General features: G+C 39.3%; 1 protein-coding gene across 4 annotated transcripts; it reads right to left on the reverse strand.

Moving 5' to 3' along the window:
• Window positions 1-291: 291 nt before the first annotated feature.
• Window positions 292-24,007, reverse strand: PLA2G12B (phospholipase A2 group XIIB). Of its 4 annotated transcripts, none has more exons than XM_019746014.3 (4): window positions 23,665-24,006; window positions 6,258-6,346; window positions 3,439-3,604; window positions 292-853 (listed from the first exon to the last, which is right to left on the reverse strand). In XM_019746014.3, exons 1-4 carry the CDS (start codon window positions 23,873-23,875, stop codon window positions 732-734), a joined length of 588 nt encoding a protein of 195 aa, XP_019601573.1. In that variant the 5' UTR covers window positions 23,876-24,006; the 3' UTR covers window positions 292-731. The 4 variants fall into 4 exon arrangements, with proteins under 4 accessions (XP_019601573.1, XP_019601574.1, XP_019601575.1 ...); XM_019746015.3 differs by having other exon boundaries at window positions 292-850; window positions 23,665-24,005; XM_074339575.2 differs by lacking the exon at window positions 292-853 and adding an exon at window positions 3,097-3,256 and having other exon boundaries at window positions 23,665-24,007.
• Between the last annotated feature and the right edge of the window lie 3,161 nt (window positions 24,008-27,168).

The raw sequence follows: 27,168 nt of genomic DNA on the forward strand, positions 1-27,168 counted from the left end.
GCAGTTTTTACCAAGTGCTTCTCAGATCTTATCATGACATGAAGACCACCTAGTAATTGGGAATATCAACAGGAATAGTTCACTGAAGGAAAAAATGGAAACTCAGAGACCTAACTCCATCTGATCACCACCTCCATTGGCTTTAACCAGGTAAGCGTCTGACAACCCGTTCTTATCTCTTCAGCACCAGTGGAAATAACTGTTATCATTGGTGGAACTTACCAGGTTGGATTCTGTTCTCTTCTAAGTGACATGGAAGCATACTTGTGATAATGGAATACATTCAGCTCATTTCAAATTTTCTAAAAAGTATACTTTATTAAATGTGAGATGCTTACAGGCACCTCAAACACGGACCAGAGGAAAGTCATTGCCTCCCAAATGGTTGGACTCTCCAAAATTTCACTTATGAATATAATTATCAAGTCCAGGAATCCAAGTATTTTAGTCTTTATTTTAGTCTTTAAACTAAGAACTGAATTTCCAGGCAAATGTGTCTTGGTTGGGGAGACCAGTGTTAAAGTGAAGAGTGGCCTTCAAATCACTCCATGTCTTTTCTCCAATTCTCCTCAGGGGATGGGACGCACTTTTCAGCTGTAGAATATTTCCTTTCTCCTGCTTTGTGGTACCCAAACTTTTGGAAGAAAGGATGAGACACATCTGCCACACTATCATCTCCAAGACTGACAGCTGTGGTGACACTCAAAACCAAAAAAGGAATCTCCTCTTCCTTATAACTCTTCTTTGTCCTCTTCTGCACAGATGCAGGCTGCCCGTTGACTATTCATAAAGGGTCGGCAGCCCAAGGTCCATACAGTATTGAAGACAGTGTCAACCAAAGAATCACAGGCTACTTGAAGAAAATGTAGAGAAATATAAAGTTTAATAGATAGACTACTCCCAAGTATTATGAGTAATTTTAAAGACACAATGTATTTCCAAGATTGTCATGATACCCAGAGGAAAGTAGAGGCAGTCATCCAAAAACAGAATTAAAAGGAAAAGAGTATGTGTATATTTAAACGAAAATTTTTCAGAAGAACTCCATCCAATTTAGTAGAGCAGAATACACTTTGGGGTGCCCTCCTTTTATGGGCCTCCAGGTCAAAACCATGGTTAGCAATCAGATTCTCCCATACCACTGTACTCACTCCGTGGAAATTTTACCATTTTTGCAGAATACTCCCTCCGATAAGACTGCTGTGTTTCCTATAGCTTTCCCTGCTGAAGGGTAAGATGAATAACCATTCACTCATCGAAAAAAACATGTGTGCCTGTTGAATATGTTGGTCAGCCACTCTGTTAGACATCAGGAATACAGAAACCAAAGAGATAACTCAAGAACCTCACAGTTTGGACAAAGAAGTGGACAGGATAGACAGGTAAACAGATGATTACACCGCACCATAACGGAAATAATCCCTAGATGGTATGGGAGCCCACAGTAAGGGTCTCTACCCCTTTGGATAAGGGATATTATGAAAGGCATTTTAGAACACCTACTATTGGAATTTTGATAGGGATTGTGTTGAATCTGCAGATTGCTTTTGGTAGTATGGACATTTTTAACAATATTAATTCTTTTAATTCATGAGCATGGACTATCTTTTTACTTATTTGTGAATTTCTTCATCAGTGTCTTACAGTGTTCATTGTATAGGTCCTTCACCTCCTTGGTGAAATTTATTCCTAGGTATTTTATTCGTTTTGATGCAATTGTAAATGGGATTTTTTAAAAAAAATCTCTTTCTGATAGTTCATTATTAGTGTATAGAAACACAATAGATTTTTGTATATTGATTTTGTATCCTGCAACTTTAATGATTTGTTTATTAGTTCTAACAGTTTTTTCATGGAATCTTTACGGTTTTCTATATATAATAATATCATGTCATCTGCAAATAATGACAGTTTTATGTCTTCCATTCCGATTTGGGTGACTTTTATTTCTTTTTCTTACTTAATTGCTCTGGCTCCGACTTCCAATATACTATGTTGAATAGAAGTGGTGAGAGTGGGCGGCATTGTCTTGTTCCTGATTTTATTATTTATTTATTAATTTATTTTTTAAGAAGCTCACAGTGGCCCAGTTCACAGTGGCCCATGTGGGGATCAAACTGGCAAGTTTGGTGCTATCAGCACCACGCTCTAACCAACTGAGCTAACTGGCCACCCCATCTTGTTCCTGATTTTAAAGGAAAAGCTTTCAGCTTTTCACTATTGATAAAGCTGTTTCAACAATAACAAAAAATGAATGATGAAAGTGTCGCAAGCAGAGGGAATTGAAGAAAAAGATATGGGTCACCAACGCAAGTAATTCAGAATGGCAGAAATTAGGAGAGAAATCAGGAATAAGCAAGTTGATGTTGGAGAGATATGCTAGGGATGCACTAGAAAGGGATATGTATGTCATTCTAAGGAGGTGGGTTTAATCCTAGAGAAGAGGAAGATGACCAGGTTTGTGTGGTATAAAAATATATCTAGTCCCTATGGGGAAAATAAATTGGATGGGACTCAGAAATTAGGTTAATTTGCAGTAACCAGGCAAATTATCAGAGATATTTAGGAGACAGAATCAATAGGACATTGCTTGGAGGAAGTAACTTGACCTGACTCTAGATTAGCAACAGGTACTACTCACTCTTTGTAGGTGCAGATAGAGTGATACTCCCTTTTACAGGTCCTAATTAATTAGTCATATTTTCAAGCCCTCACAGATTCACTTTATGACAACAGTCTAGACATTGATCTGTGAACAAGATCTAAGATTCTTTCTACTGACCTTCTCGGTGGCATGGAGTCAGCTCTTTATAAGCCTGACTTTCAAACATCACCATCTAAAAATATATAATGCTAATACCTGAATGTAATGTTCTGGCTTCAGAAACTGAGGGATTAAAACTTTTCCTAAAGCGAATAGGAAAAAGAAATTACAGAATCAGTGCTAGAAATTGGAGAGCTAAGCAGTTGTTTAAAAATAATTATCCTCAAGTATATATAGACCTCTACACAAAAAAAGAGGTAGGTTTTAAAAAAATTATTTCCCTGACTGAGAACAAAATAAGAAAAAAAGGGGGCATAAACCCAACCAAGTGGTCCTATACAGAATAACTTTTTATATGGAAAATTATTTAACAGTGGAATGGACAACTAAAGCCAACTGGGCAACTCTTTCTCCCGTCTTAAAGGATACATTTTTATATCTCTGGGAAGGCTGTGGTGTGGCCCCATCCATCAGGAGTGGCGCCAACAGTTCCTGGGCAAAACAACAAGAACTTTAGCAAAAGAGTGCCCAGCGTCTTCCTTCAGCCTTTCCCTGCATTGTTTAGTGTTCTATAAAATTCCGTGAGCTTTGATGACCTGTTTGAGTAAAGGGGCTCTGGCTACAGGGAGAAACAAAACTCCCTGCTCACAAGTAGTTGCCCTTAAGATACCTACCTTCCACGTTGGAGACAAAGCCCAGGCTCCGCTTAAGGTCAGAGCAGATAGAGTGGAGGCACCACCGGAATTTTGCATCACAGCGATACTTGTTGGCACCGCAAGTGTCATAACAGACATCCAGCTGGTTGCAGCACTTGGTCATTGCTGGAATGCCCAAGTCCATCTGGGGAAAAGAGAAGGAAGAAAATGCCACGTTGAGACCAAGGACCTTAGGCAACCTTGCCCACGTTGTTTTAATGAGCTAGTTCTCAAATTCCTGTTACATACTCAGATCAACTGAGAAACACTAGTGACTTGAGAGAATACATCGGGATGCTAAGTTTCGGTCATGATTTAGTTATCATGATGTAATAACTCTGAGTCTCCTGGTTTTCTTCGTTTTCTTTTAGCTCTTTTTCTTTTAGATCTTTTAGATTTTCTAATTCACAGGCCACTGTGGTGATGAAGATAGAAATCAGAAGGTTAGTCAAGACAGCAGAGATTTAAGACTTCCAAATTCAACTGAAACTTATGTGAGATTTTGTTTGAGCAAAGGCTTCCAAAGCTCAGAAGTATGAAAAATTTAGCCTCAGTTCATCAAGAGGTCACAAGCATTTATCAGAGACCCAACCCTTCCAGCCCTCTATAAGGGTGTGTATATGTCTCTGTGCTGGGAGCAGAGTCTGAGATAGGACCCAGAGTGCCTGACCACAAGGGATATGGTCAAACAGCAATATTCACACACACACACACACACACACACACACACTTCTTAAGTGTCCTATAAACAATTGTAAATGTTGTGGCATAAACTGAGGAAGTTCATAGAATGCCATTTATAGAGGTATCACACAGGACTGTTTTTTTAGAGAATTTGAAAAAATGTGGGATGAAGGATTAATAGAGACAGGGGTAGACTTAGAATATAGCAGATAAAGAAAGGAAATAATGAGCAAATCATATGTGAACAAGTCAGTTAGTTTAGTCTTTCAAGGGTCTTAGCAGGGAAATACATACATATAAAAAGTTTTCATTAATTAGGGAGAAGGGTTAGCTGATGGATAGCCTTGACTTCCGAAGTAACTAGTTAGATTTGATAAACACTCTTAAGCAAGGAAGGAACATGATACAAAGAGTAATTTTCTATGGTACCTACAATAGATGAGAATAGGGTGGGTCTAGACATAGGTAGAGCATCTTGGAATCTTTTGCAGCTTTTCTAATAATATAACTTGGACTTGGATGGAATTTGTGAAAATTGGTTTCAGGATATGATTGGGATTGATTTATCAGCTATTATAAATCCTTTCCCCTTGAGTCCTTAAAGTGTTTTCTTATTCGAACTTGTATTCCAAGGCCACTGAAAGCGGAATATGGAGTTTGGCATTTTAAAATGGCCCTTTAGCAAAACAAATAAATAAACATTATTACTTTAAGAGATAATGTAACTAACTCATTATTAGACTAGGCAAAAGCCTGGACTCTGCAATTTTGGGTAAATTCCCATCACCTGATATCTGAAGTAAACTACTTTGCTTTTATTTCACCCCTAAAATGAAAAATATATCACAACCAGAAGTAACTGAGAATTAGATGAGTACAGAGGCTATCATTCAATTCAACTAAATGGGAAATTCTTGAACTAGTTCTTAATGATAGTTGTATCGATAAACAAATGACATTATTTTCAAAAGAGAGTGCCTACCACTTCCCGAGCTACTAAATTGATATCTAGTAAAATATATTTGCTGAAAATAGGTGGTTATTCTAATATAAATATATATTTGAAAGGATTATCTTTCTTCTGTGTCGATACACAGAAGAAATCACTGATCTCTTCTCAATGATTGAGGACAAGGCTGGGAGTACAGTTGTGCAGGTTGCGCACTACACAAGAGCATCATATCTAAGGGGGTACCTTCCCACAAGAAATCATGGATTTATATATTTATTAACAAAAACAACTAGCCAATAGCAGTCAAGTTTCCTTTGTAATAAAATCAGTATATTAAGATAAATTTCTGACAAGTGGAGAAAAAGTATCTTGAAAAAGGGGACCTTTTTCCAAGTTGTACAAAAATGCCATATGGGTGAGCAGGGTTTCAGTTAGAAGAATAAACATTATGCTGCTTAGAAAATCATTACAAAGTAAAATCTTCTGAATCATCAGAAAACAGAAGTTTAGCCTGATTAAGATATAATTCAAAATCAGTTTGGATATGAAACCCCACTACCTACATTTTATATAAAACCTCTTTTCTAAAGAAGTCTTAAAAGAAGCTAACTTACTACTTGTTTTTAGGGGAGCCCAACAGTTTGAGAAATGGTCAGCAGTGTGATGATAAATGTTTAGCCAGAGGCTGGATGTGCGTGTGTGTTGCAGGTAGGTATTTGCAGATTTCTATGGTGTTAACACTCCAAACATAGCTGATTTGACACTACCGATGTGAAAATTCCTGCCTACACTACAGCAATCAGCTCTCACTGGTCGGTACCAGCTGGCTCCAGCACAGCCTTGGAAAGCCTCACTAATGTAAATAAGTCAGACTTCTCAAATCTATTTCATATTGTTACGTTTGATCCCCTAAAGCTCGGCTGATGTTTGCAGCAGTAATTTCAAAGGGCTTGTCTTAGGGACAGCTGCCTCTGAGAAAAGGAAATCAGATACTTTAAAAAAAAAAAAAAAAAATTGTCTCCCGTCCTCTGTATCCAATTTAAAACAATTTATTATATTGCTCAACTATATTTTATAAGCGACCACTTCCATCAGTGATATCTCTTGGATATTGTCTTAGTTAAAGCTAATCAACTAAGAAAATAATGTTGGTGGTACGTACACTTTCTGGTACCTTGAGACCCAGGAAGTAGGAGCTGCAGCCATTGGGCTCCTGTGGCCTATAGCCAGGTCTTGGCATTGGTGCCTTTCCTAGCAGGAGAAAGAGAGGAAAGAAGCGGTAAGAAATATTTAGAAATTAAGTATTTGGGAACCTTCATCAAAGAAAAATGATCTAAAAGCATATTCAACTTTTCCTTTAAAAGTCGTTGTTCCTCAGCAGATATTCACAACCAAATTACATGGTGATGGTAATGATGTCATGAAAGAATAATGACCTTCAGCAAGTTTGGCCTTTTTCTCCTAACCTCGAAGACTTTCATGAGTATTTATTTCCTAACAATTCTAATGTTTCTTAAGTGCATGACTTCGAAGAGAAGGTCTTTGGCAAAACCGAACAAAAACTCAAGGTTTGCTACCTCTCCATCTACTGTAAGGCACCACTCCTTGCACAGAAAAAGGAGCTCTACCTGATCAGACACTTCAGGGGTCAGAATTATAATAGTACCCACAAAATATTTTCCAGAATAACTGAAAGGAAATTTTGCAAGGTTTCACAAATATAGACAAAGCATTACTGACCAAAGGTCAAAGAAAACACTCCCATGCAGTATTTTAGGTATTTGTATCATAGAACTAAGTAGAAGATATCTTAAAAGCTTTGAATTTCTTGGTTTCTCCTACTTGGCTTTTGAGTTATTTTATGGTCTTGCAAATATGTAGAAGGAAGTTTTGTCAGTTGTGTCAATGGTAGTCATCATAGATAAAAATAACCTTGACCTGAGATGACCTCAGGACAGTCATCTCCAGGGAGTATTTTTATCCTATTACCCAGATAAGGAAAATGGGGCTAAGTCATATAGTAAGTGGGGGAAGTATGATGTAAATCCAGATTTCCTGTTTATCTCTGAAGCCCATGTTCCTTCTTCATATTCTTTTGCTCCTTTTTAGGAGAACGCAAGACAGACATAGCATAAGACTAAGGAAATAAGCTAAGAATTAATCCTCAGAGTGAGGCACGTAGCATTTCTTTTTTCTTCCTTTTCTTTAATTTTCACCTACCAAGTATTTTATTTTTAGTTATTTTTATTATGAAATATTTCAAAACTGAAGAAAATTCAGAGAAACAAACAAACATGAACACATTACACAAACATAATAAAGGTTAACATTGCCAAACGTGCTATCATTTTTTTTCTGTTTAATTAAGTGTTACAAGTACAGTTGGAGCTCCCTTGCACCCCATCTTTCTGTTTTAATTTTCAGATACTAAGTCTGAGCTTTAAAGCTCTTTCTCCTTGTTATCCCTCAAAATTGTCTTGATTATTCTTGCATATGAATTTTAGAGTCAACTTAGTACATTCTATAAGAAATTGTCAGGATTTTGCTTGGACATACATTGAATTTATAGATTAATTTGGAGGCAACTGACTTTCTTAGAATATTCTGTCTTCCCAAACATGGGCATAGAATAGCTTTCCATTTACTTAGCCTTCTTTTTTGTTTTTCAGTAGAGTGTTATAACTTTCTCCATATATCTATTATATCTCCTACATACTGGACTATTCAGATGCTTACACAAGAAAGCACATCTCATAAAAATCCAGATTAAAAATCATAAGGGTGATATAGTGAATGTGTACTTTTCTGGAACCCAGTCTGCTTCTAGCTTTTTGCTCTACCAGCTCTAGAATGTAGCCCTGGCTCTTGTGGTCCAGGATGGAGCTTCAGCCAGCACATCCATATTATAAGCAGCAGGATGGAAGAAGAAGGTAGAAGGGTTATAACCCCTCTCTTTAAGAAACACACTCCCTAATGTTACACATATCACTTCCTCTTACCTCCCTTTGGCCAGACCTTAATCAAATGGCAACACCTAGTTGCAAAGGTGGGCAATGGAAATGAAGTTTTTATTCAGTGGAGGCATCCGTGAGCCCAGCTTAAAGTTGGGAGGAGTGGCTTATTACTACAGAAAAGGGGAAGGATATTAGAGGACAATGAGCAGTCTCCACCACAGTCGGTTTGGGTATTTGTTACTATGGTACAACATATGTACAAGATGGTGGTTCAAGATGGCCCCAGTGATCCCTATTTTCTGTTATTCATACTCTTGTGTATTGTCCCAGGGTAGTCTGTGTAACCAAGAGAACATGGCAGAAGTGGAGTATGTTGCTTACAAGATTACGTTAGAAAAGACTACAACTTCTGTCTTGGACTTGCATGCTCTCTCTCTCATCCTCTGTCATCCCTCACTCTGGGAGAAGCCATGTTGCAAACAGCTCCATGGAAAGGTCCATGTGGCAAAGAACTAATACCTTCTGCTAACAGCCACATGAGTTTGGAAGGAGGTCCTTCAGCTTCAGTCAAATCTTCAGGGACTGCAGCATCAGCTGACAGCACAATTACAACCTTATGAGAAATTCAAGAGCCAAAACTACCCAACGGAGCCACTCTCAGAAATGGTGCAATATAATAAATGCTTGTTATTTTAAGCTACTAAGTTTTGGGGTCACTTGTTAATCAACAATACATAACTATTGTGGTTGCCATTATGATTTGGGTCTCTTTTTTCATTACATTTTTTCTATGAAACTTTCTTGAGATATAATTTACATATTATACATTCACCCATTTAATGTTTATAATTCAATAGGCTTTACCATATTCACAGAGTTGTGCAACCATTACCACAATCTAATTTTAGAACATTTTTATCATCCAAAAAGAAACCCAATACCCGTTAGCAGTCACTCTCCATTTCCTCCCCCCTGCCCTACACAACTGCTCATCAACTTTCTGTCTTTTTAAATTTGCCTATTCTGGACATTTCACATAAACGGAAGCGAACAATACGAGGCATTTTGTGTCTGGCTTCTGTTTATTTTCTATTTTCCATGTTCATCCATGTTGTGGCATATATCAGTACTTCATTCCTTTTTATTGCCAGGAAATGTGATAGACATTTGGTTTATTTCTATTTCTTGACTATTATGAATAATGCTGCTACAGACATTTGTATACTGGTTTTTGTGTGGACAATATTCATTTTCCATAGAATTAGAATTACAGAGTCATATGGTAACTAACATTAGGAGGAACGGCCAGACTTTTCCAAAACGGTGGCACAATTTTGCATTTCCACCAGCAGTGTGTAAGGGTTCCAAATTCTCCACATCCTGCCTACACTTGTTCTTATCTATCTTTTTAATGATAGTCACCCTTGTGGGTGTGAACTGGTATCTCATGGTTTGCATTTCCCTAGTGACTATTGAATATTTTTCATGTGTTTATTGTCCATTCATAGCTCTTCCTTGGGAAAATGTCTATTTGGCTTTGTCCATTTTAAAATTGGGTTATTTGTCTTTTTATTGTTGATTTGTAAGAGTTCTTTATATATTCTGTCTACAAGTGCTTTGTCAGATATATCGTGCAAATATTTCCTCCTATTCTGTGGCTTGTCTTTGTACTTTTTTTTTTTTAACTTTTTTTTTTTTAATTAAATTTATTGGGGTGACAATTGTTAGTAAAATTACATAGATTTCAGGTGTACAATTCTGTATTACATCATCTATAAATCCCATTGTGTGTTCATCACCCAGAGTCAGTTCTCCTTCCATCACCATATATTCGATCCCCCTTACCCTCATCTCCCACCCCCATCCCCTTACCCTCTGGTAAACACTAAGCTATTGTCTGTGTCTATGAGTTTTTGTTTCTCATTTGTTTGTCTTGTTCTTTTGTTGTTTTTGGTTTATATACCACATATCAGTGAAATCATATGGTTCTCTGCTTTTTCTGTCTGACTTATTTCGCTTAGCATCATACTCTCAAGATCCATCCATGTTGTCACAAATGTTCCTATACCACCTTTTCTTACCGCCGAATAGTATTCCATTGTGTATATATACCACAACTTCTTTATCCATTCATCTATCGAAGGACATTTTGGTTGTTTCCATGTCTTGGCCACCGTAAACAAAGCTGCAATGAACATTGGAGCACACGTGTCTTTATGTATAAATGTCTTCAGATTTTTTGGGTAGATACCCAGGAGAGGGATTGCTGGGTCATATGGTAATTCTATTCGTAATTTTTTGAGGAAACTTCGCACTGCCTTCCATAACGGCTGCACCAGTCTGCATTCCCACCAACAGTGTATGAGGGTTCCTTTTTCTCCATCACCTCTCCAACACTTGTTACTGTTTGTCTTGTTGATGACAGCCATTCTGACTGGGGTGAGGTGATACCTCATGGTGGTTTTTATTTGCATTTCTCTGATGATTAGTCATGTTGAGCATTTTTTCATATGTCTCTTTGCCATTTGTATGTCCTCTTTGGAGAAATGTCTCTTCAGGTCCTCTGCCCATTTTTCAATTGGGTTGTTTGTTTTTTTGTTGTTGAGTTTCATGTGTTCCTTGTATATTTTGGATATTAGCCCCTTATCGGAGGCACTGTTTGCAGAAACCTTCTCCCATTCAGTTGGTTGCCTCTTTATTTTGTCGATGGTTTCTTTTGCTGTGCAGAAGCTTTTAAGTTTCATATAGTCCCATTTGTTTATTTTAGCTTTTACTTCCCTTGCCTTTGGAGTCAAATTCATAAAATGCTCTATGAACCCAAGGTCCATAAGTTTAGTACCTATGTTTTCTTCTATGCAGTTTATTGTTTCAGGTCTTATGCTTAAGTCTTTGATCCATTTTGAATTAACTTTGGTACATGGTGACAAATAGCAGTCCAGTTTCATACTTTTGCACGTGGCTTTCCAATTCTCCCAGCACCATTTATTGAAGAGGCTGTCTTTCCTCCATTGTATGTTTTTAGCTTCTTTGTCAAAAATTATCTGTCCATATTTATGTGGTTTTATTTCTGGGTTCTCAATTCTATTCCATTGGTCTATATGTCCATTTTTCAGCCAATACCATGCTGTTTTGATTATTGCAGCCCTGTAGTACAAGCCAAAGTCAGGAAGTGTGATACCTCCAGTATTGCTCTTTTTTCTTAAGATTTCATTGGCTATTCGGGGTCTTTTGTGGTTCCAAACAAATCTGATGATTTTTTGTTCTATTTCTTTAAAAAATGCCATTGGGATTTTGACGGGGATTGCATTAAATCTGTATATTGCTTTGGGTAATATGGCCATTTTAACTATGTTGATTCTTCCAATCCATGAGCACGGAATGTCTTTCCATTTCTTTGTGTCTTCTTCAATTTCTTTCAAAAATGTCATATAGTTTTCAGCATATAGGTCCTTCACATCCTTGGTTAAGTTTATTCCTAGGTATTTTAATCTTTTTGCTGCAATTGCGAAAGGAATTGTTTTTTGTACTTCTTTTTCTGAGATTTCATTGTTAGTATATAGGAATGCGATGGACTTTTGTATGTTGATTTTGTAGCCAGCAACTTTACTGTATTCGTTGATTGTTTCTAATAGCTTTTTGGTGGTCTTTAGGGTTTTCTATATATAGCATCATGTCATCTGCAAAGAGTGATAATTTAACTTCTTCATTCCCAATTTGGATGCCTTTTATTTCTTTCTCTTGCCTGATTGCTCTGGCAAGGACTTCCAACACTATGTTGAAAAGCAGAGGTGATAGGGGACAGCCCTGTCGTGTTCCTGAACGTAGAGCAAAGGGCTTCAGTTTTTCACCATTAATTATGAGATTAGCTGAGGGCTTGTCATATATGGCCTTTATTATGTTAAGGTGTTTTCCTTCTATACCTATTTTATTAAGTGTTTTAATCATAAATGGATGTTGTATCTTGTCAAATGCTTTTTCTGCATCAATTGATATAATCATATGATTTTTGTTCTTTATTTTGTTTATGTGATGTATCACATTGATGGATTTGTGAATGTTGAACCATCCTTGTGCCCCAGGGATAAACCCCACTTGGTCATGATGAATAATCTCTTTAATGCATTGTTGTATTCAATTTGTTAGAATTTTGTTTAGGATTTTTGCATCTGTATTCATCAGAGATATTGGTCTGTAGTTTTCTTTTTTTGTGTTGTCCTTACCAGGTTTTGGTAGCAGGGTAATGTTGGCCTCATAAAATGAGTTAGGGAGTACTGTCTCTTCTTCAATTTTTTGGAAGAGTTTGAGCAGGATTGGTATTAGATCCTCTTTGAAGGTTTGGTAGAATTCACTAGTGAAGCCATCTGGTCCCGGACTTTTGCTTTTGGGAAGGTTTTGGATGACTGATTCAATTTCATTACTGGTGATTGGTCTGTTTAGATTTTCCAGTTCTTCATGGTTCAGCCTTGGAAGGCTGTATGTTTCTAAGAACTTGTCCATTTCTTCTAGGTTATTGAATTTGGTGGCATATAGTCCTTCATAGTGTTCTTAGATGGTCCTTTGTATTTCTGTGGTGTCCGTGATAACTTCCCCTTTTTTATTTCTGATTTTGTTAATTAGTGTATTCTGTCTTCTTATCATAGTGAGTCTAGCCAAGGGTTTGTCAATTTTGTTAATCTTTTCAAAGAACCAGCTCTTTGTCACATTAATTTTTTCTATTGTCTTTTTGTTCTCTATTTCATTTAGTTTTGCTCTGGTTTTTGTTATTTCCTTTCTTCTGCTGACCTTGGGTTTCACTTGTTCTTCTTTTTCTAGTTCTTTAAGGTGTAACATGAGGTTATTTATTTGGGATTTTTCTTGTTTCTTGAGATAGGCCTGTAATGATATAAATTTCCCTCTTAAAACTGCTTTCACTGTATCCCAAAAATTTTGGTAGGATGTATTTTCATTGTCATTTGTTTCTACATATCTTTTGATCTCTCCTCTAACTTCTTCTTTGACCCAGTCATTCTTTAAAAGTATGTTGTTTAATCTCCATGTATTTGTGTTTTTTCCTGCTGTCTTTTTGCAGTTGATGTCCAATTTCAAAGCCTGTGATCAGAGAATATGCTTGGTATGATTTCAATCTTCTTAAATTTGCTGAGGCTGATTTTATGTCCCAATATATGGTTTATCCTTGAGAATGTTCCCTGTACACTAGAAAAGAATGTATAGTCTGATGTTTTAGGATGAAGTGCTCTATATATGTCAGTCATGTCCATTTCATCTAATGTGTCATTTAGGGCTGCTATTTCGTTATTTATTTTCTGTTTGGATGATCTATCCATAGCTGTCAATGATGTATTTAAGTCCCCTAGTATAATTGTGTTTTGGTCAATTTCTCCCTTTAGTTCTGTTAGTAGTTGCTTGGTATATTTTGGTGCTCCCTGATTGGGGGCATAAATATTGATGACTGTTATGTCTTCTTGTCGTATAGTCCCCTTTACCATTAAGAAATGTCCATATTTGTCTCTTGTTATCTTTTTCACCCTGAAGTCTGTTTCATCTGATATCATTATGGCTACACCTGATTTTCTCTGGGTACCATTTGCTTGGAGTGTCAATTTCCACCCTTTCACTTTGAGTCTATGCCTGTCCTTGTTGCTGATATGTGTCTCTTGGAGACAGCGTATGGTTGGGTTTAGTTTTTTGATCCAATCTGCTACTCTGTGACTTTTTATTGGTGAGTTCAGTCCATTTACATTTAGGGTGATTATTGATATGTGAGGATTTCCTGTCATTCTATCTTTAGTTTTCTGGTAAGGCTGTGTCTCCATTGTTTCTTTGCCTTTTTGTTGTTGTCTATTATTTCTGTGTGGTGGTATTCTATGATGTTTCCCTCTGTTTCTTCTTTTATTACAGTATGTATTTCAGTTCTGGATTGTTTTTGAGTGGTTACCCTTAAGTTTATGTAAAAGAAAGTTTGATATTTAGAGTATTCCGTTTTCTTCAGCACGCTTACTTTCTCCATTCCCATATTCCAGTTCAGGCCTTTACTCTCCCCCTTTTTATGTTTTGGTTGCCACAAATTGTCCCTGTTGATGGTGGTCAAATAGCCTCCTTTAGTATTTCTCATAGTGCAGGTCGTGTATTAGAAAATTCCCTCAGCTTCTGTATGTCTGGAAAGGTCTTTATTCCTCCTTCATATCTAAAGGATATCTTTGCTGGATATATTATTCTTGGCTCATAATTTCTCTCTTTCAATAGTTTGAATATTTGGTTCCACTCCCTCCTGGCTTGTAGAGTTTCTGCTAAAAAATCTGATGATAATCTAATGGACTTTCCTTTGTAGGTTACCGTCTTCTTTTCCCTGGCTGCCTTGAGGATTCTTTCTTTGTCGTTGATTTTAGACAGCTTCAATACAATGTGCCTTGGAGAAGGCCTGTTGGGATTGAGGTAATTAGGTGTTCTATTTGCTTCTTGGATTCGAGGATCCAGTTCTGTCCACAAGTTTGGGAAGTTCTCATCAACAATTTGTTTGAATATATTCTCTGTTCCCTTCTCTCTTTCTTCTCCTTTTGGTATGCCCATTATTCTTATATTGCTCTTTCTGATGGAGTCAGAAAGTTCTTGTAGAGTTCTTTCATTTCTTTTAGGTCTCAAGTCTCTTCTTCCATCCATGTCATTTCCAGGTTTCTATCTTCGATGTCACTGATTCTTTCCTCCATCTGGTCAACTCTACTACCTAAGCTGGTTATTTCATTCTTAATTTCTTCTATTGAGTTCTTAATCTCCAGAAATTCTATTTGGTTCTTTTTTAAAATTTCGATCTCTTTCATAAAATGCTCATGTTGTTCTTTGATTGTGTTTCTGAGTTCATTAAACTGCCTTTCTGTGTTTTCTTGCATTTCGTTGAGTTTTTTCAGAGCTGCAATCTTGAATTCTCTGTCATTTAAGTCACATATTTCCATATCTTTAAGTTCCTTTTCTGGAGACTTTTCACTTTCTTTCTGAGCTGTCTTGTTGCCTTGGTTATTCATGGCAATTACTGATTTATTATTTATCTTCCTAGACATCTACAGGAGTGGCTTCTGCAACAGGTTGATAGGAAGAGGTCTTTCTTTTGTTTTCCAGTACTTGTTGGTAGAATGTTTTATTTTCTCTCCGACTGCAGGCTTTTTTTTCTCTCTCACATGGTAGTGCTATGTTTTCTCTGCTATTCCAGCTTCTCACACAATGGGGGGATTCCCTGGGAGATGGGCTTCTCCTCTGTTAATAGTTCGCCTGGGTCACAGGGCGCAGTGTCTGTGTGGGTATACGGAGAGCTTTTGAAGTTCCAAGCTCTTCCTGCACCAGATTCAGAGCCCGTATGTTTCAGCAGTCTGTTTACTCCTGCAGGGATCCGCCCAGATAGGTGGGCAAGGGACTAGGTGAGTTGTGAGAGGTGGTCCAGAGCAATGGTGGCGACCACCACCACAGCCGGTCCTGCTTCCACAGTTCCCTCCCCTTTGCCGGAACTAGTTGGGCTGCGAATCTGTGTCTGCGGTCCACAGTTCTCAGAACAGCAAATATTCTGTTCTTTTGATCTGACACGGCTACTGTTCCGCTTCTAGCATGGGACAGGTGGGGGTGGGGCGAGCTCTGGGAGGGTAGGGAGGGAGCCGCTAGTCTCAGTGCCTAAGGCTTCCGTTCTCTGCTCGGCAGTGAGGGCTTAAACCACCATTTTCAGCTTTTTTCTCTCAGTCTTTGCTCCGAGGTCTCTGCCGTGAGCTTTGGGTTCAGCCGTGTTATATGCTGCCCCCTCAGCCCTGTGGGCCATAAACGGAGCCCTAACAGTCCGAGTTCTTCCCTCTCCCGCAGCTGCGGTGGTTCCGGGAAGCAGAGAGCTCCGCGCACTGAGCGAGGTCTGCGTCCTGCGCCCGCGCGGCTCCGTCGCCGCACTTCTCCCTTTCCTCCTCCCTCCACTCGTGCGATTCGCGACTTGGGTTTCTTTCACCTCTGGAGAATTCTCCTCCTAGGACTCATTACTGAATGGGGAATCTTTTTAATCCTGTCCTTCAGATATCTTAACCTCTCTTTCATATTTTCCATCTTTTTCTATCCCTATACTGAATTTTGACTAGCTTCATCAAATCTGTTTTCCATTTTCCTAATTCTCTCTAGATTGACTAATCTGCTATTTAACCCATCCACTGAGTTTTTTCTTTTGATAATTATAATTTTCATTTCTTAGCATACTATTTAAGTCTTCTTTTAAATCTGTATATTAATTTTCATTGATTTTTTAATGTTTTCTATTCCTTTTATTTCTTCAGTAATTTCAAATGTTCTTGATATATACATATATATAATATTATATTATTTTCATATATTATTCTCTCCATTCCCTGGGAGATAAGCCTTTCATTTTAATGTCTACTGACTCTCCCTTATGGTGGGTTATTTTTTCACATGATGTATAATTTTTTAGTATGAGCTCATCTTCAGAAAGGCTTGTTTTTCTAAAGGATTCCTGTGCCCTGGGTCACATACTACAGAGTAGTTCCTCAATTGCTTTTGCCATGTCTCTGGGAGTTTCAAGATACTTGAGACACCAGTATTTATGTGAATTTCTCTGATTCCTCACCTGCGCATGGAATATGCTTGGTGTAGTGACTGTTTTAGTGGGTGTTCCCTATTTCTCCTTCAAGTCCCAGCTCCAGGTGGATGGAAAACATCCTTGCTCCTTCCTTGGAATATTGGGTAGAGGTTTTCTAATCTTTTTTAAACAGACTGGGCAGCTCCTCAGGCTCTAAGCTTTATGCATCCTGTCCAGTTCCAACTTCCCAATTCTTGGGAAAGGTGAAGTTACTTTCCCTCTCTTTGTATGAGCATTATAGCCCAATCCTCAGCCCAGAATCTATGTACATTCCAGATTGAAAATCCACGGGCTACAGGCACAGCGTCAGCCCCAGCTCACTTAGCCTCTGGGTTTTCTCTTTATTTCTGGAACTTGAAAGTCTCCCTTTATTTCATTCTAGCTTGAGTGTGTGTGGGTTTTTTTTTAATGTTTTATTTTTACCCAATGTTTCTCATTTATAATGGAGAGGTACTGTACTTGTTGATGGAGTCTGCCAGTCCACCAGTAATCCCTGTATTACTTTTGCAAGGTCTTGAGAAATATAACTTACTACTGATAACTCTACTAACCCAGTGTGTGTGTGTGTCACAAGCACTGGGAGTGGAGGAATCTGTAAAGTGTATTAAATATTAATCAAATTACAGTTACGAAAATAATCATACTATGCCATATGATCAAATATGTATTTAATCTTGGAGGTGAGATTATAATGATTTTATTTTTTCTTTGGATGGTTCTTTTACAAATGTACATATACTTGCTTTAAAGAAATCAGAAAAAATTTTAATGAAGAAACAAATGTCTGCATTTGATGGTGAAACTTATCTCTTTAATAATTTTGCTGATACAGGGCTTTTGCAGCAGACTCAGTGTAGGTTCTTGGGTTACCCTCTGACTTTTTGGCACTTGAGAACTTAACAAAGGATAAAACTCTGATGTCCCAGTTTGAAAGATAATGGAATGCCAACTATAGACACTTCCCACCTGGCCTGCTATTGATGAAGGTTATTTTTATTGTGTTTAATATTTTATAATAGCTGCAGCAATTCTGTTTAGGAACAAAACTTGAAGTATAATTTCTGAGAGAAAGGTGATTGATGGTTTGAGTCTAGGTGGAAGTAATATACTACATGCTCAAATTATAGTTTGATTTATATACCACATATCAGTTAAATCACATGGTTCTCTGCTTTTTCTGTCTGACTTATTTCGCTCAGCATTACTCTCTCAAGATCCATCCATGTTGTCACAAATGTTCCTATATCATCTTTTCTTACCACCGAATAGTATTTCATTGTGTATATATAGATGATGTAATACAGAATTGTACACCTGAAATCTATGTAATTTTACTAACAATTGTCACCCCAATAAATTTAATAAAAATTAAAAAAATTATAGTTTGAGTAGTTTTCAGTTGTGTTGAGTATTTACAGTCTGATGTTTTGGGTCTAGGCATCAGTAATGCACAAGTTAACTTTATTTTCTGGTTTTGGTTATATATAAACATAGGAGGCTGACAACTTGATCCTGTAGTTGAGGGCTTGGCAAATGTGGCCCAAGTCCGGCCCATCACCTGTTTTTGTATAGCCTGCCAGATAAAAATGGTTTTTATATTTTTAAATGGTCAAAACAATGATAGTATTTAGAAAATTATATGAAATTCAAATTTTAGCTGTCCATAAAAATGTTTTATTGGAACACAGCAACACTCACTTATTACCTAATGGCTATGGCTCCTTCCAGAGAAAAAATAACAGAATGTTCTTGTAATCTTGATGTGAGGATGGTTTTCTAAGCAAGGCAAAAACATCAGAAGCCATAAAGAAAAAGATTGACAGACTTAATCTTAAATGAAAATTAAAAACATCTGAATAAAATGACACACCATAAAACACTTAAAACATGAAAAAGAAAAATCAGAGTGATTTTGGAAGAGAGTTAGCCACGAAACCCAAGAGTCCTACCTGCAGCTGTGTGCACTGCCTCCGGGGCCCAGTTTTGTCACTGAAAAGAACAGTAAAAACTTCTGGGGCTTTATTACCCAGGTCAAGGGTTCAGTCTTCCCTGGAGGGTGTGTCTGTTCTCCCCACCCAGCTGTTTCCGGCAGAAGAAACTCTGTGCTCCACTTGCGATCTACTAAGGAGGCAGATCACTGATTTATTTGAAATGTCTATCCTGCTAACTTCCAGAAATACTCAAATACAGAATGAGTTACACATCAAGGGAACAAAGCAGAACTGGGACAATTTTATTGACGCAATACCCTATTTCAGTCGCTAAAACAGATTAAGTTAACTGCATGAGGTAAGGTGACAGACCAACTTGACCTGGTTTGCCTGGGACGGTCCCTGTTTTAGTACTGAAAGCCCCGTGCCCCAGAAACCCCCACCCCTTCCCTCAGTCCCCAGCAAAGCGCAACAGTTGGTCACCCTAGCATGGGAACCATTTTGCCACTAAGCCAGTAGCTGTTTTCTTTTGTCAGGCTGTGGACCCCCGGAAGAATCTGATGAAGGCTGTGAATTCTTTCCCTGGAAGAATATATGAATTCACAAGTTCATAAAATTTTGCTCTAAGATTTCAAACAGATAAAAAGATCTCTTGAAATTAAAAAAAAAAAGAAGAAAAAAAAAGACTGATATTCAAAGACACTGTTTCTTAGAATTAAACCCAATAAGAAATTCATCATGAGGTCCTTTTATCCAAGCGTGACAGTGTGGACAGACAATATCTTTAATCATGATTTATAAGACAGACATTCTGCTCCAGAGCGTTCATAAAGGCCCAGAACACGTAAGCCATCATTCAATGACTTCTTCCAGAAGCTGAGAGGCTGTTGTTCAGCCACTAGAATGTCTGTGTTTTGTATTGTTACTTTATGGTGAAACAGAACTGGAAGAATCTGAATGTACAGGTAACCTGTTCACCAGACTGTCTTTCATATAATGTTTATAAAATGCGCTTGGTACCTGTGATGCTCCATACATAGCACTAGTTCTTTATATATACCGGGAGTGCCCAAAAAATGTATACAAGGGGACACTTTGGTCAACTTTGCCCAAGCAGTAAGTTTGCCATAATCAGAAGTGTCTGGATGCTGATGTAACCACTTTGAGCACCTCTTGTAATTGCAGAATTCAATTATGACTTGTATTCAACTTTTGTTATCAGTATATATTGAGTATTACAATTTTAATAGTTTTTCCTTTCTTAAAATGTGTATACATTTTTTTTGGTACCCTCGGTATTATCTTTAATTCTTACAACAACCTTACAAAGTAGGTATTATTAGTGTTATTTATAAACATGAGGAAACACAGGTTGAGAGACTTAGGTAACTTGCCTAAGGTCACTCACAATGGGATTCCCCACCACACCCCAGTTCAAACCCATGATTTCTCCATTAGTATTTCTCTCAGTCTGGTCCAGGGGTCACCTGTGAAGTTCCAGGGTCCCACCACAGACCCACTGTATCAGGATCCCTCTGGACGAGGGAATCTCATTCACATCAGTGCAGACTCCTTACACCAGTTGCCCTATGTACGCTATTGATACAGGATATGCTGAATCTCCTTATATTTATAGTCTGCTCCTTTGACCGGATTTTGTGTGTTGACATGAAAACGAATTGCTGTAGATAAAAGAAGTGTGGAAAGCAAGGTGGACGCGCTATAGTAGGCTACCAGGATACAAACACACCTTTTCCTGTCTGAGCAACCTATGAGCTGAGGTTCTCCAAGAATGACCTCTTAAATAGTGCTCCCAACCTTGGCTGCACTTTGCAATTACCTGGGAAATGTTAACGATATTCACGTCTGGGTCCCACCCACAGACATTCCGATTGAATTGGTTTGGGTGGCAGGAGTTTCTAAAGCGCCCCAGGTGATCCTCGGTGCAGGGCCAGGGTCGAGAACCACTGCTTTAAGTACAGGCAGACCTCCTTTTATTGCGCCTCACTTTATGGTGCTTCACAGGTGTTGCATTTTTTTTAGTAGCAAAAAGATTACAACTCACTTGATTGTGATACTCGCTTTATTGTGTCTCCAAGGTCTGACTGGTAGTAGTAAGTAAATACCTATAAAATAGAATTTGTTTTTTTCTTGTAGACTGTTGCTAATTGCTCCTTCTGGCGAAAGAGTGCAGCCTATAACAGCAGGTTTTTTCCCCCTCAAAGTGCAGTCCCAGGACCAGCAGCTGAGGATCACCTGGGAACCCTTAAAATGCAAATTTCCTGGCCCCTCCGCAGACCTACCCAACCAGAAACAGGAGGGGTGGGGGCTCAGCCTACGGTTTGAACAAGCCCCTCCACAGGACTTAAAGCTCAGATGAGGGGGCCGGCCTGGTGGCTCAGGCGGTTAGAGCTCCGTGCTCCTAACTCCGAAGGCTGCCGGTTCAATTCCCACATGGGCCAGTGGGCTCTCAACCACAAGGTTGCCAGTTCAATTCCTCAACTCCCGCAAGGGATGGTGGGCAGCACCCCCTGCAACTAAAATGGAACACAGCACCTTGAGCTGAGCTGCCGCTGAGCTCCCAGATGGCTCAGTTGGTTGGAGCACGTCCTCTCAACCACAAGGTTGCCGGTTCGACTCCCACAAGGGATGGTGGGCTGTGCCCCCTGCAACTAGCAATGGCAACTGGACCTGGAGCTGAGCTGCGCCCTCCACAACTAAGACTGAAAGAACAACAACTTGAAGCTGAACAGAACCCTCCACAACTAAGATTGAAAGGACAACAACTTGACTTGGAGAAAAGTCCTGGAAGTGCACACTGTTCCCCAATAAAGTCCTGTTCCCCTTCCCCAATAAAATCTTTAAAAAAAAAAAAAAAAGAAGAAGCTCAGATGAGTTCGAGAACCATTGCCTTAAAGAAAGAAGCACTGTGTGCAGGACACAAAGCAAACAGACAACGCATAGAGCCAGTTAATTATTAGGTGTTATCTATTCGAAAGAATGTTTGATTCACAATCAATCAGAGAAGATATTTTGTACCGTTTGGGCACAGTCTCCAGGTTCTCAGCTCCACTTGGTTCCAAAGGTAACAAGGCTTAACCTCTTGTTTCCTCTGTTTTTCAGGCCCCTCCTTTAAACAGGTTCTGTTTTGCGGAGTAAGTGGAGTTATTTACTTTCCTGCAATCTCTGTTGACTATTCCCATCCCCCACCAGTGGCTGCTGACACTGACCCTGCCCAGTGCAACAGAAATTTGCTGAAATCTGTTACTGCTATTTTGCTAGAGAAGGAGAGATTTGATTCTTGTTTTCCTAAAAAAAAAAAAAATCCCTGCTGTCTGTTTGCTGAACCACAGGCCTAAATCTTGTGCTGCCTCTAGGCAGAAAAAGAGCACCTGTGTTGTTGATACGTGAATTGAGTTAACTCCTTTCCTGTGCCATCCGTGCAAACTAGGTGAGCACAGTCCAGTGACAAGGCATCTCTGTTTTGGTCCAAGCCACCTTGGACAAAGATGTGGCTAGGGGTCCAGGTGAGTCCTGCGATAGACCAGGCTTTTTACCCTGTGGAACCTTCCTAGAGCTGACGCGGCATCCTTTCTCATTATATCCGTATGTGGTTAAAATTTCTATGTTGCAAAACTTGGTTCTGGAGCAGTGGTTAACCATCCATTGCCTCCTAGTCACTCTCGGTTTTTAAGGAAGCTATTTCCTGACTAAAAGGGAGTGAGGGAACTGCTTGAGGGACTATACAAGTGTGTAGCTTTTCTGAGTCTCTCTCAAAGCTGAGTTCTATCTGTTGAATGTCTGGAGAAAGCATTTCTCAAGTGTTTTCTTTCTAGGCTAAACTGACTCTCCATGTTTATCTCTAATCCCATGATGGAACATTTGATAAACTAAACCATAAAACCAATGCCCTATGAGACAGTGTGTGCTTTTGAAGTTGCCCCCTCCCTCCCAGCTGTGAGGTCTAGATCTCCACGCTCTGTCCCCATTACATGGATTGGTGCAGGGGGAAGGAAGAACTGGCCCCTGGGGCTCCTGTTTGGCAACCAGGCTGCACCCTGGCTCCCAGGTACCCTCTCTACACCTGAGGCAAGACAGTGCTCCTGCCCATTCACAATTCTACATCGGGCTCCAGGCCTGAGGGGCAGTGTCAGGGTACCTACTGAAGGCCTGACCTTGCTGTCGAGGCAGCAGCTGTAGGGACAGCTCTCAGGGGACAGTCAGCAGATTGATGCCCATTAGAGACTGACAGAGCTGGAAGGAAGGTGCAAACAGCATTAGGAAAGCAGGAAAAGCCACTTCCGAGCTTAGCACAGAGTGACTGAGGAAGCTGTTTCACCTCCGGCAGGGTTTTCTCTGAATGTTCAGCCTCAGTTTGCATCCCTAGGATCTCCTCACAGAGACCGCTCATATTCTCCCTCCCCACCTATGCTGCCTTTTCTGGAAGTACCACCTCACAACAAACTTATTAAAATGGCCCCAGGGAACAAGTCTTGAAAAGCTTCTTGGAGTTGGTGTGCCTGATACAATACACAAAGCTCAGCGAAGTTAAGTGATTCATTTGATCCATAAAGTTATCATTTTTATAGACTAGTGATTTCAGGAGGGAATTCATTTCTTCGTAGGACAAAAAGCAAAATATAAACTGGAAGCGATGCCAACACACTAGACCTCAGTCAACACTCTTAAAGTCTTAACATTTCAAATAGTGTTTCTGATAAACTCTGACTTTCAAGCAGCTCCATACAAAAACAACACTAGGAAAGCTGAGTTCCCCAGTACCATCCCTGAGCAATCTGTAGATATCATACACAGTTTTATTTTGGATAAACAACCAATAATTTGTCAGCATAAGTGTGTCCCAAATAGTTAAAGTATATTAACACATTGTTGGTTGTTTATTTGAAATTCAAATTTCACTGGGTGTCTTATATTTTTATGTGCTGAATCTGGCAGCCCGATCTAAGAGGTGGATGGCAGCAAATAGTGTGTGACTGGTTGTGACCCAGCACCAGCTGTTCGCAGGTCCACCAGTAATAGTTTTTATAGGAAGAGAAACAGTGCACTCACCGTACCGGCACCTGTACTGACAGACTCCATTTTTCCCTCCTAGTAGCTCCAGAAAGGAATCGAAGTAGCTGTTAACGGATTCAAAGCTGCCCCGGATGTGCCGAAGGCCCCAGTCTGAATAGGTCTCCTCTGCGTCAGGGCTGGTGTCACTCTGTGCCAGGCCACCCCCCAGGCTGAGCCACAAAATCAAGAAGCTGGTGGGCAGCTTCATCCTGTAGCCAGGTCTCTGCTCAAACCCCAGCCACTGTCCCAGGAAGTCTAGGTACACAGCCTGCCAGCCTGATGCAAGGCAGGACTGAGAAAGGGGTTATCTGGAACACTCAATCTGTGTGTTCCCCAGAGGTGGACTTTAAACAAGCCATGGAGGTTGGGATGAGATCAGGGCAATTAGAAAGGGCAAAGGTTAAGCATTGGGGGAATGGCCAGTGAGAGAGCACTTCAAAGTGGATTCCAGAGCCTAGAGGAGGGAAATGTCGCTCAGCTTCCTGGAGGCATGAGCAGTGCAGCCACTGGAATTCTGCCCCCAACCGGCTTGTTAACCTGTTGGTCAGTTACAAGCTTGGCCCTTTGGGGACAGGCTCTTGACCCAAGAGCTTGTCCTGCAGTCCTATCACCACCTCTAAGCCAGTGACCTGCACATGGTCTCTAAGGAGGTTCAGGAGGATGTATAAAAAAATTCAGGAGGGCCGGCCTGGTGGCTCAGGCGGTTAGAGCTCCATGCTCCTAACTCCGAAGGCTGCCGGTTAGATTCCCACATGGGCTCTCAACCACAAGGTTGCCAGTTCAATTCCTCGACTCCCACAAGGGATGGTGGGCTCCGCCCCCTGCAACTAAGATTGAACACAGCACCTTGAGCTGAGCTGCCACTGAGCTCCGGGATGGCTCAGTTGGTTGGAGCTTGTCCTCTCAACCACAAGGTTGCCAGTTTGACTCCCACAAGGGATGGTGGGCTGTGCCCCCTGCAACTAGCAACAGCAACTGGACCTGTGAGCTGGAGGGCCCACAACTAAGACTGAAACGACAACAACTTGAAGCTGAACAGAACCCTCCACAACTAAGATTGAAAGGACAAGAACTTGACTTGGAAAAAAAAAGTCTTGGAAGTACACACTGTTCCCCAATAAAGTCCTGTTCCCCTTCCCAAATAAAATCTTAAAAAAAAAAAAAAATTCAGATAAACCCCAATGGCCGTAGGTTAACAATGACACCTGTACTGATGGTGAGGATATTTGTCGTCAGCGTGTGGCAATAACCTGGCAGAGCTCCTAAGTGTCGCCGGCCTAGTGGGGCATTTTTACTCCTTACTTACACCGGTATTTTTATTTACACTCAGCAGAGTGTGATAGCTACAGATTGCCCAGGGATGGTCAGCTTTCCTTGTGTTGTTTTTGTATAGAGTTGCTTAAAAGTCAGAGAGTTTATCAGAAACACTATTTGAAATATTACAAGAGTCTATTGTAACTACTGAAGTCGAGCGTTTTGGCATCACTTTCAGTTTATACTTTGCTTTTCGTCCTATGAAGAAATGAATTCCATCCTGAAATCGCTCGTCTATAAAAGTGATAACTTTTATGGACCAAATGAATCATTTAGCTTCTCTCTCGAAAGTCTGGAAAGCCCCATAGAAAATAATGAATGTGATTTCTTCATTTTAGATAAGAAATGCATTTTGTCTAAAGACTCAGACTCCAGGAAGGATAGTGGTTAAAATACATTTCATATGAACAACAGTGCCACCAATATTTTAAAGCACCTATACTTTTCAAAGCACTGTGTGCGCATGTACATAATGTAAACACATGTATGTATATGTATATTTTTTTACAACAGTTCTCCAAAGCAGGGTAAATATCATAGCCATAGAGAGGTGAGAAAACTGAGCTACAAAGGTTAACCGACTCAGTCAAAGATGGACAAGCTGCCAGTGGTAAAGCTGGGACTGGGGCCAGCTACTTGATTTGTGCGTTTCAGTCAAAATGAAAATGTGGAGCTCCATTTCAAAAAGGAGGAAAAAGTGCCGTTAAAGGAACTGAATTATAAAGTTTTTCCTTTAAAATGTTCTCTTATAAAATATACTGGGGTAATCGTGATAACTGAGTAAGATAAATTACAAAACTATTTTGGTGTCATAATGTTACGTAATACAATACGTAGTACTTTATTAATTTGTGATGTCTTGATTGATCATCAGATTTTTCTGACTTGCTTTCTTGCAAATTCATTTATTAGAGCACCAAAATTTATACTTTATTAACTTCATTTTCAATGCATATAATTTTCAATGTCCGTTGCTCTTGGCAAATGCAACGTCATAAATAATATTTGAATATCTTTTTGAGGAGGCTTTTTCTGCTGACATAATTGTGACTGGAGCTATTAATAGTCTTTTCCCCCATTTCTTGATACCTTAAATTGTTTTTATTGTGGTAAAATATGCATAACACAACAAATAGCATTTTGACCATTTTAAACGTACAATGCAGTGCATTAAATACACTCACAGTGTTGTTGAACTATCACCATCCATCTCCAGAACTTTCTCATCTTCCTAAACTGAAGCTCTACGTACATTAAACAATAATTCCCCATCCCCCTCTTCCCCCAGCCTAAGGCAACCACTATTCTACTTTCTGTCCTTACGAATTTGCCTCGTCTGGTACTTCATAGAAGTGGAATCAGACAGTATTTGTCCTTTTGTTGTGCCTTTTTTCCCTCAGCATAATGTCCTCAAGGTTCGTCCATGTCCTGGCGTGTGTCAGGACTTCATTATTGGGAATAATGCTGCTCTGCTTATGGTTGTACAAATATCCGTTCAAGTCCCTGCTTTCATTTAGTTTGGGTAAATACCTAGACTTGGCTTTGCTGGATCATATGGCAATTCTATGTTTAACTTTTGAGGAAGCATCATACCATTTTCCACTGTGGCTGCACCATTTACATTCCCACCAACACTGCACAGGGTTCCAATTTCTTCACATCCTCATCAACAAGTGTTATTTGCCCTTTTTTTGGACAATAGTCATCCTACTGGGTATGCAGTAGTAGCTCAGGGTGGTTTCGATTTGCATTCTCTAATGGTGAGTGATGTTGAGCATCTTTTCATGTGCTTATTGGTCATATGTATATAATTTCTGGAGAAATGTCTATTCTAATCCCTCTTTGCCCAGTTTTTCCCCCTCAGCTTTATTGAAATATAATTGACATAACATTGTGTGAATTTAAGGTATACATTGTGTTGATTTGATATATATTGTGAAATGATTGCCACAGTCAGGTTAATCTTACATCACATCACGTAATTACCATTTCTTTCCTTTTTTTTTTCTTGGTAAGAACATTTGATGTCAATTTTCTTAGCAATTTTCAAATATTTAATACAATATTGTTAACTATAGTCACCATGCTGTACATTACGTCCCCAGAACTTATTCATCTTATAACTGGAAACTTGTAGCCTTTGACTGATAATCTCCCCGATTTCCCCAACCCCCAGCCCCTGGCAAC

Source organism: Rhinolophus sinicus, chromosome 15 (assembly GCF_057876585.1).
Source record: "Rhinolophus sinicus isolate RSI-liver-muscle chromosome 15, RSI-T2T, whole genome shotgun sequence".
NCBI lineage: Eukaryota > Metazoa > Chordata > Mammalia > Chiroptera > Rhinolophidae > Rhinolophus > Rhinolophus sinicus.

What these genes read in the sequence shown, in the direction of transcription:
- PLA2G12B (XM_019746014.3), bottom strand. Translation starts at nt 23,875, where the DNA reads ATGAAGCTGCCCACCAGCTTCTTGATTTTGTGGCTCAGCCTGGGGGGT. An exon ending in GTCTCAAGGTACCAGAAAGT is followed by an intron (nt 3,605 to 6,257) that starts GTACGTACCACC and finishes TCTTTTCCCCAG; the next exon opens with ATGGACTTGGGCATTCCAGC. An exon ending in CTTTGTCTCCAACGTGGAAG is followed by an intron (nt 854 to 3,438) that starts GTAGGTATCTTA and finishes ATTTTCTTCAAG; the next exon opens with TAGCCTGTGATTCTTTGGTT.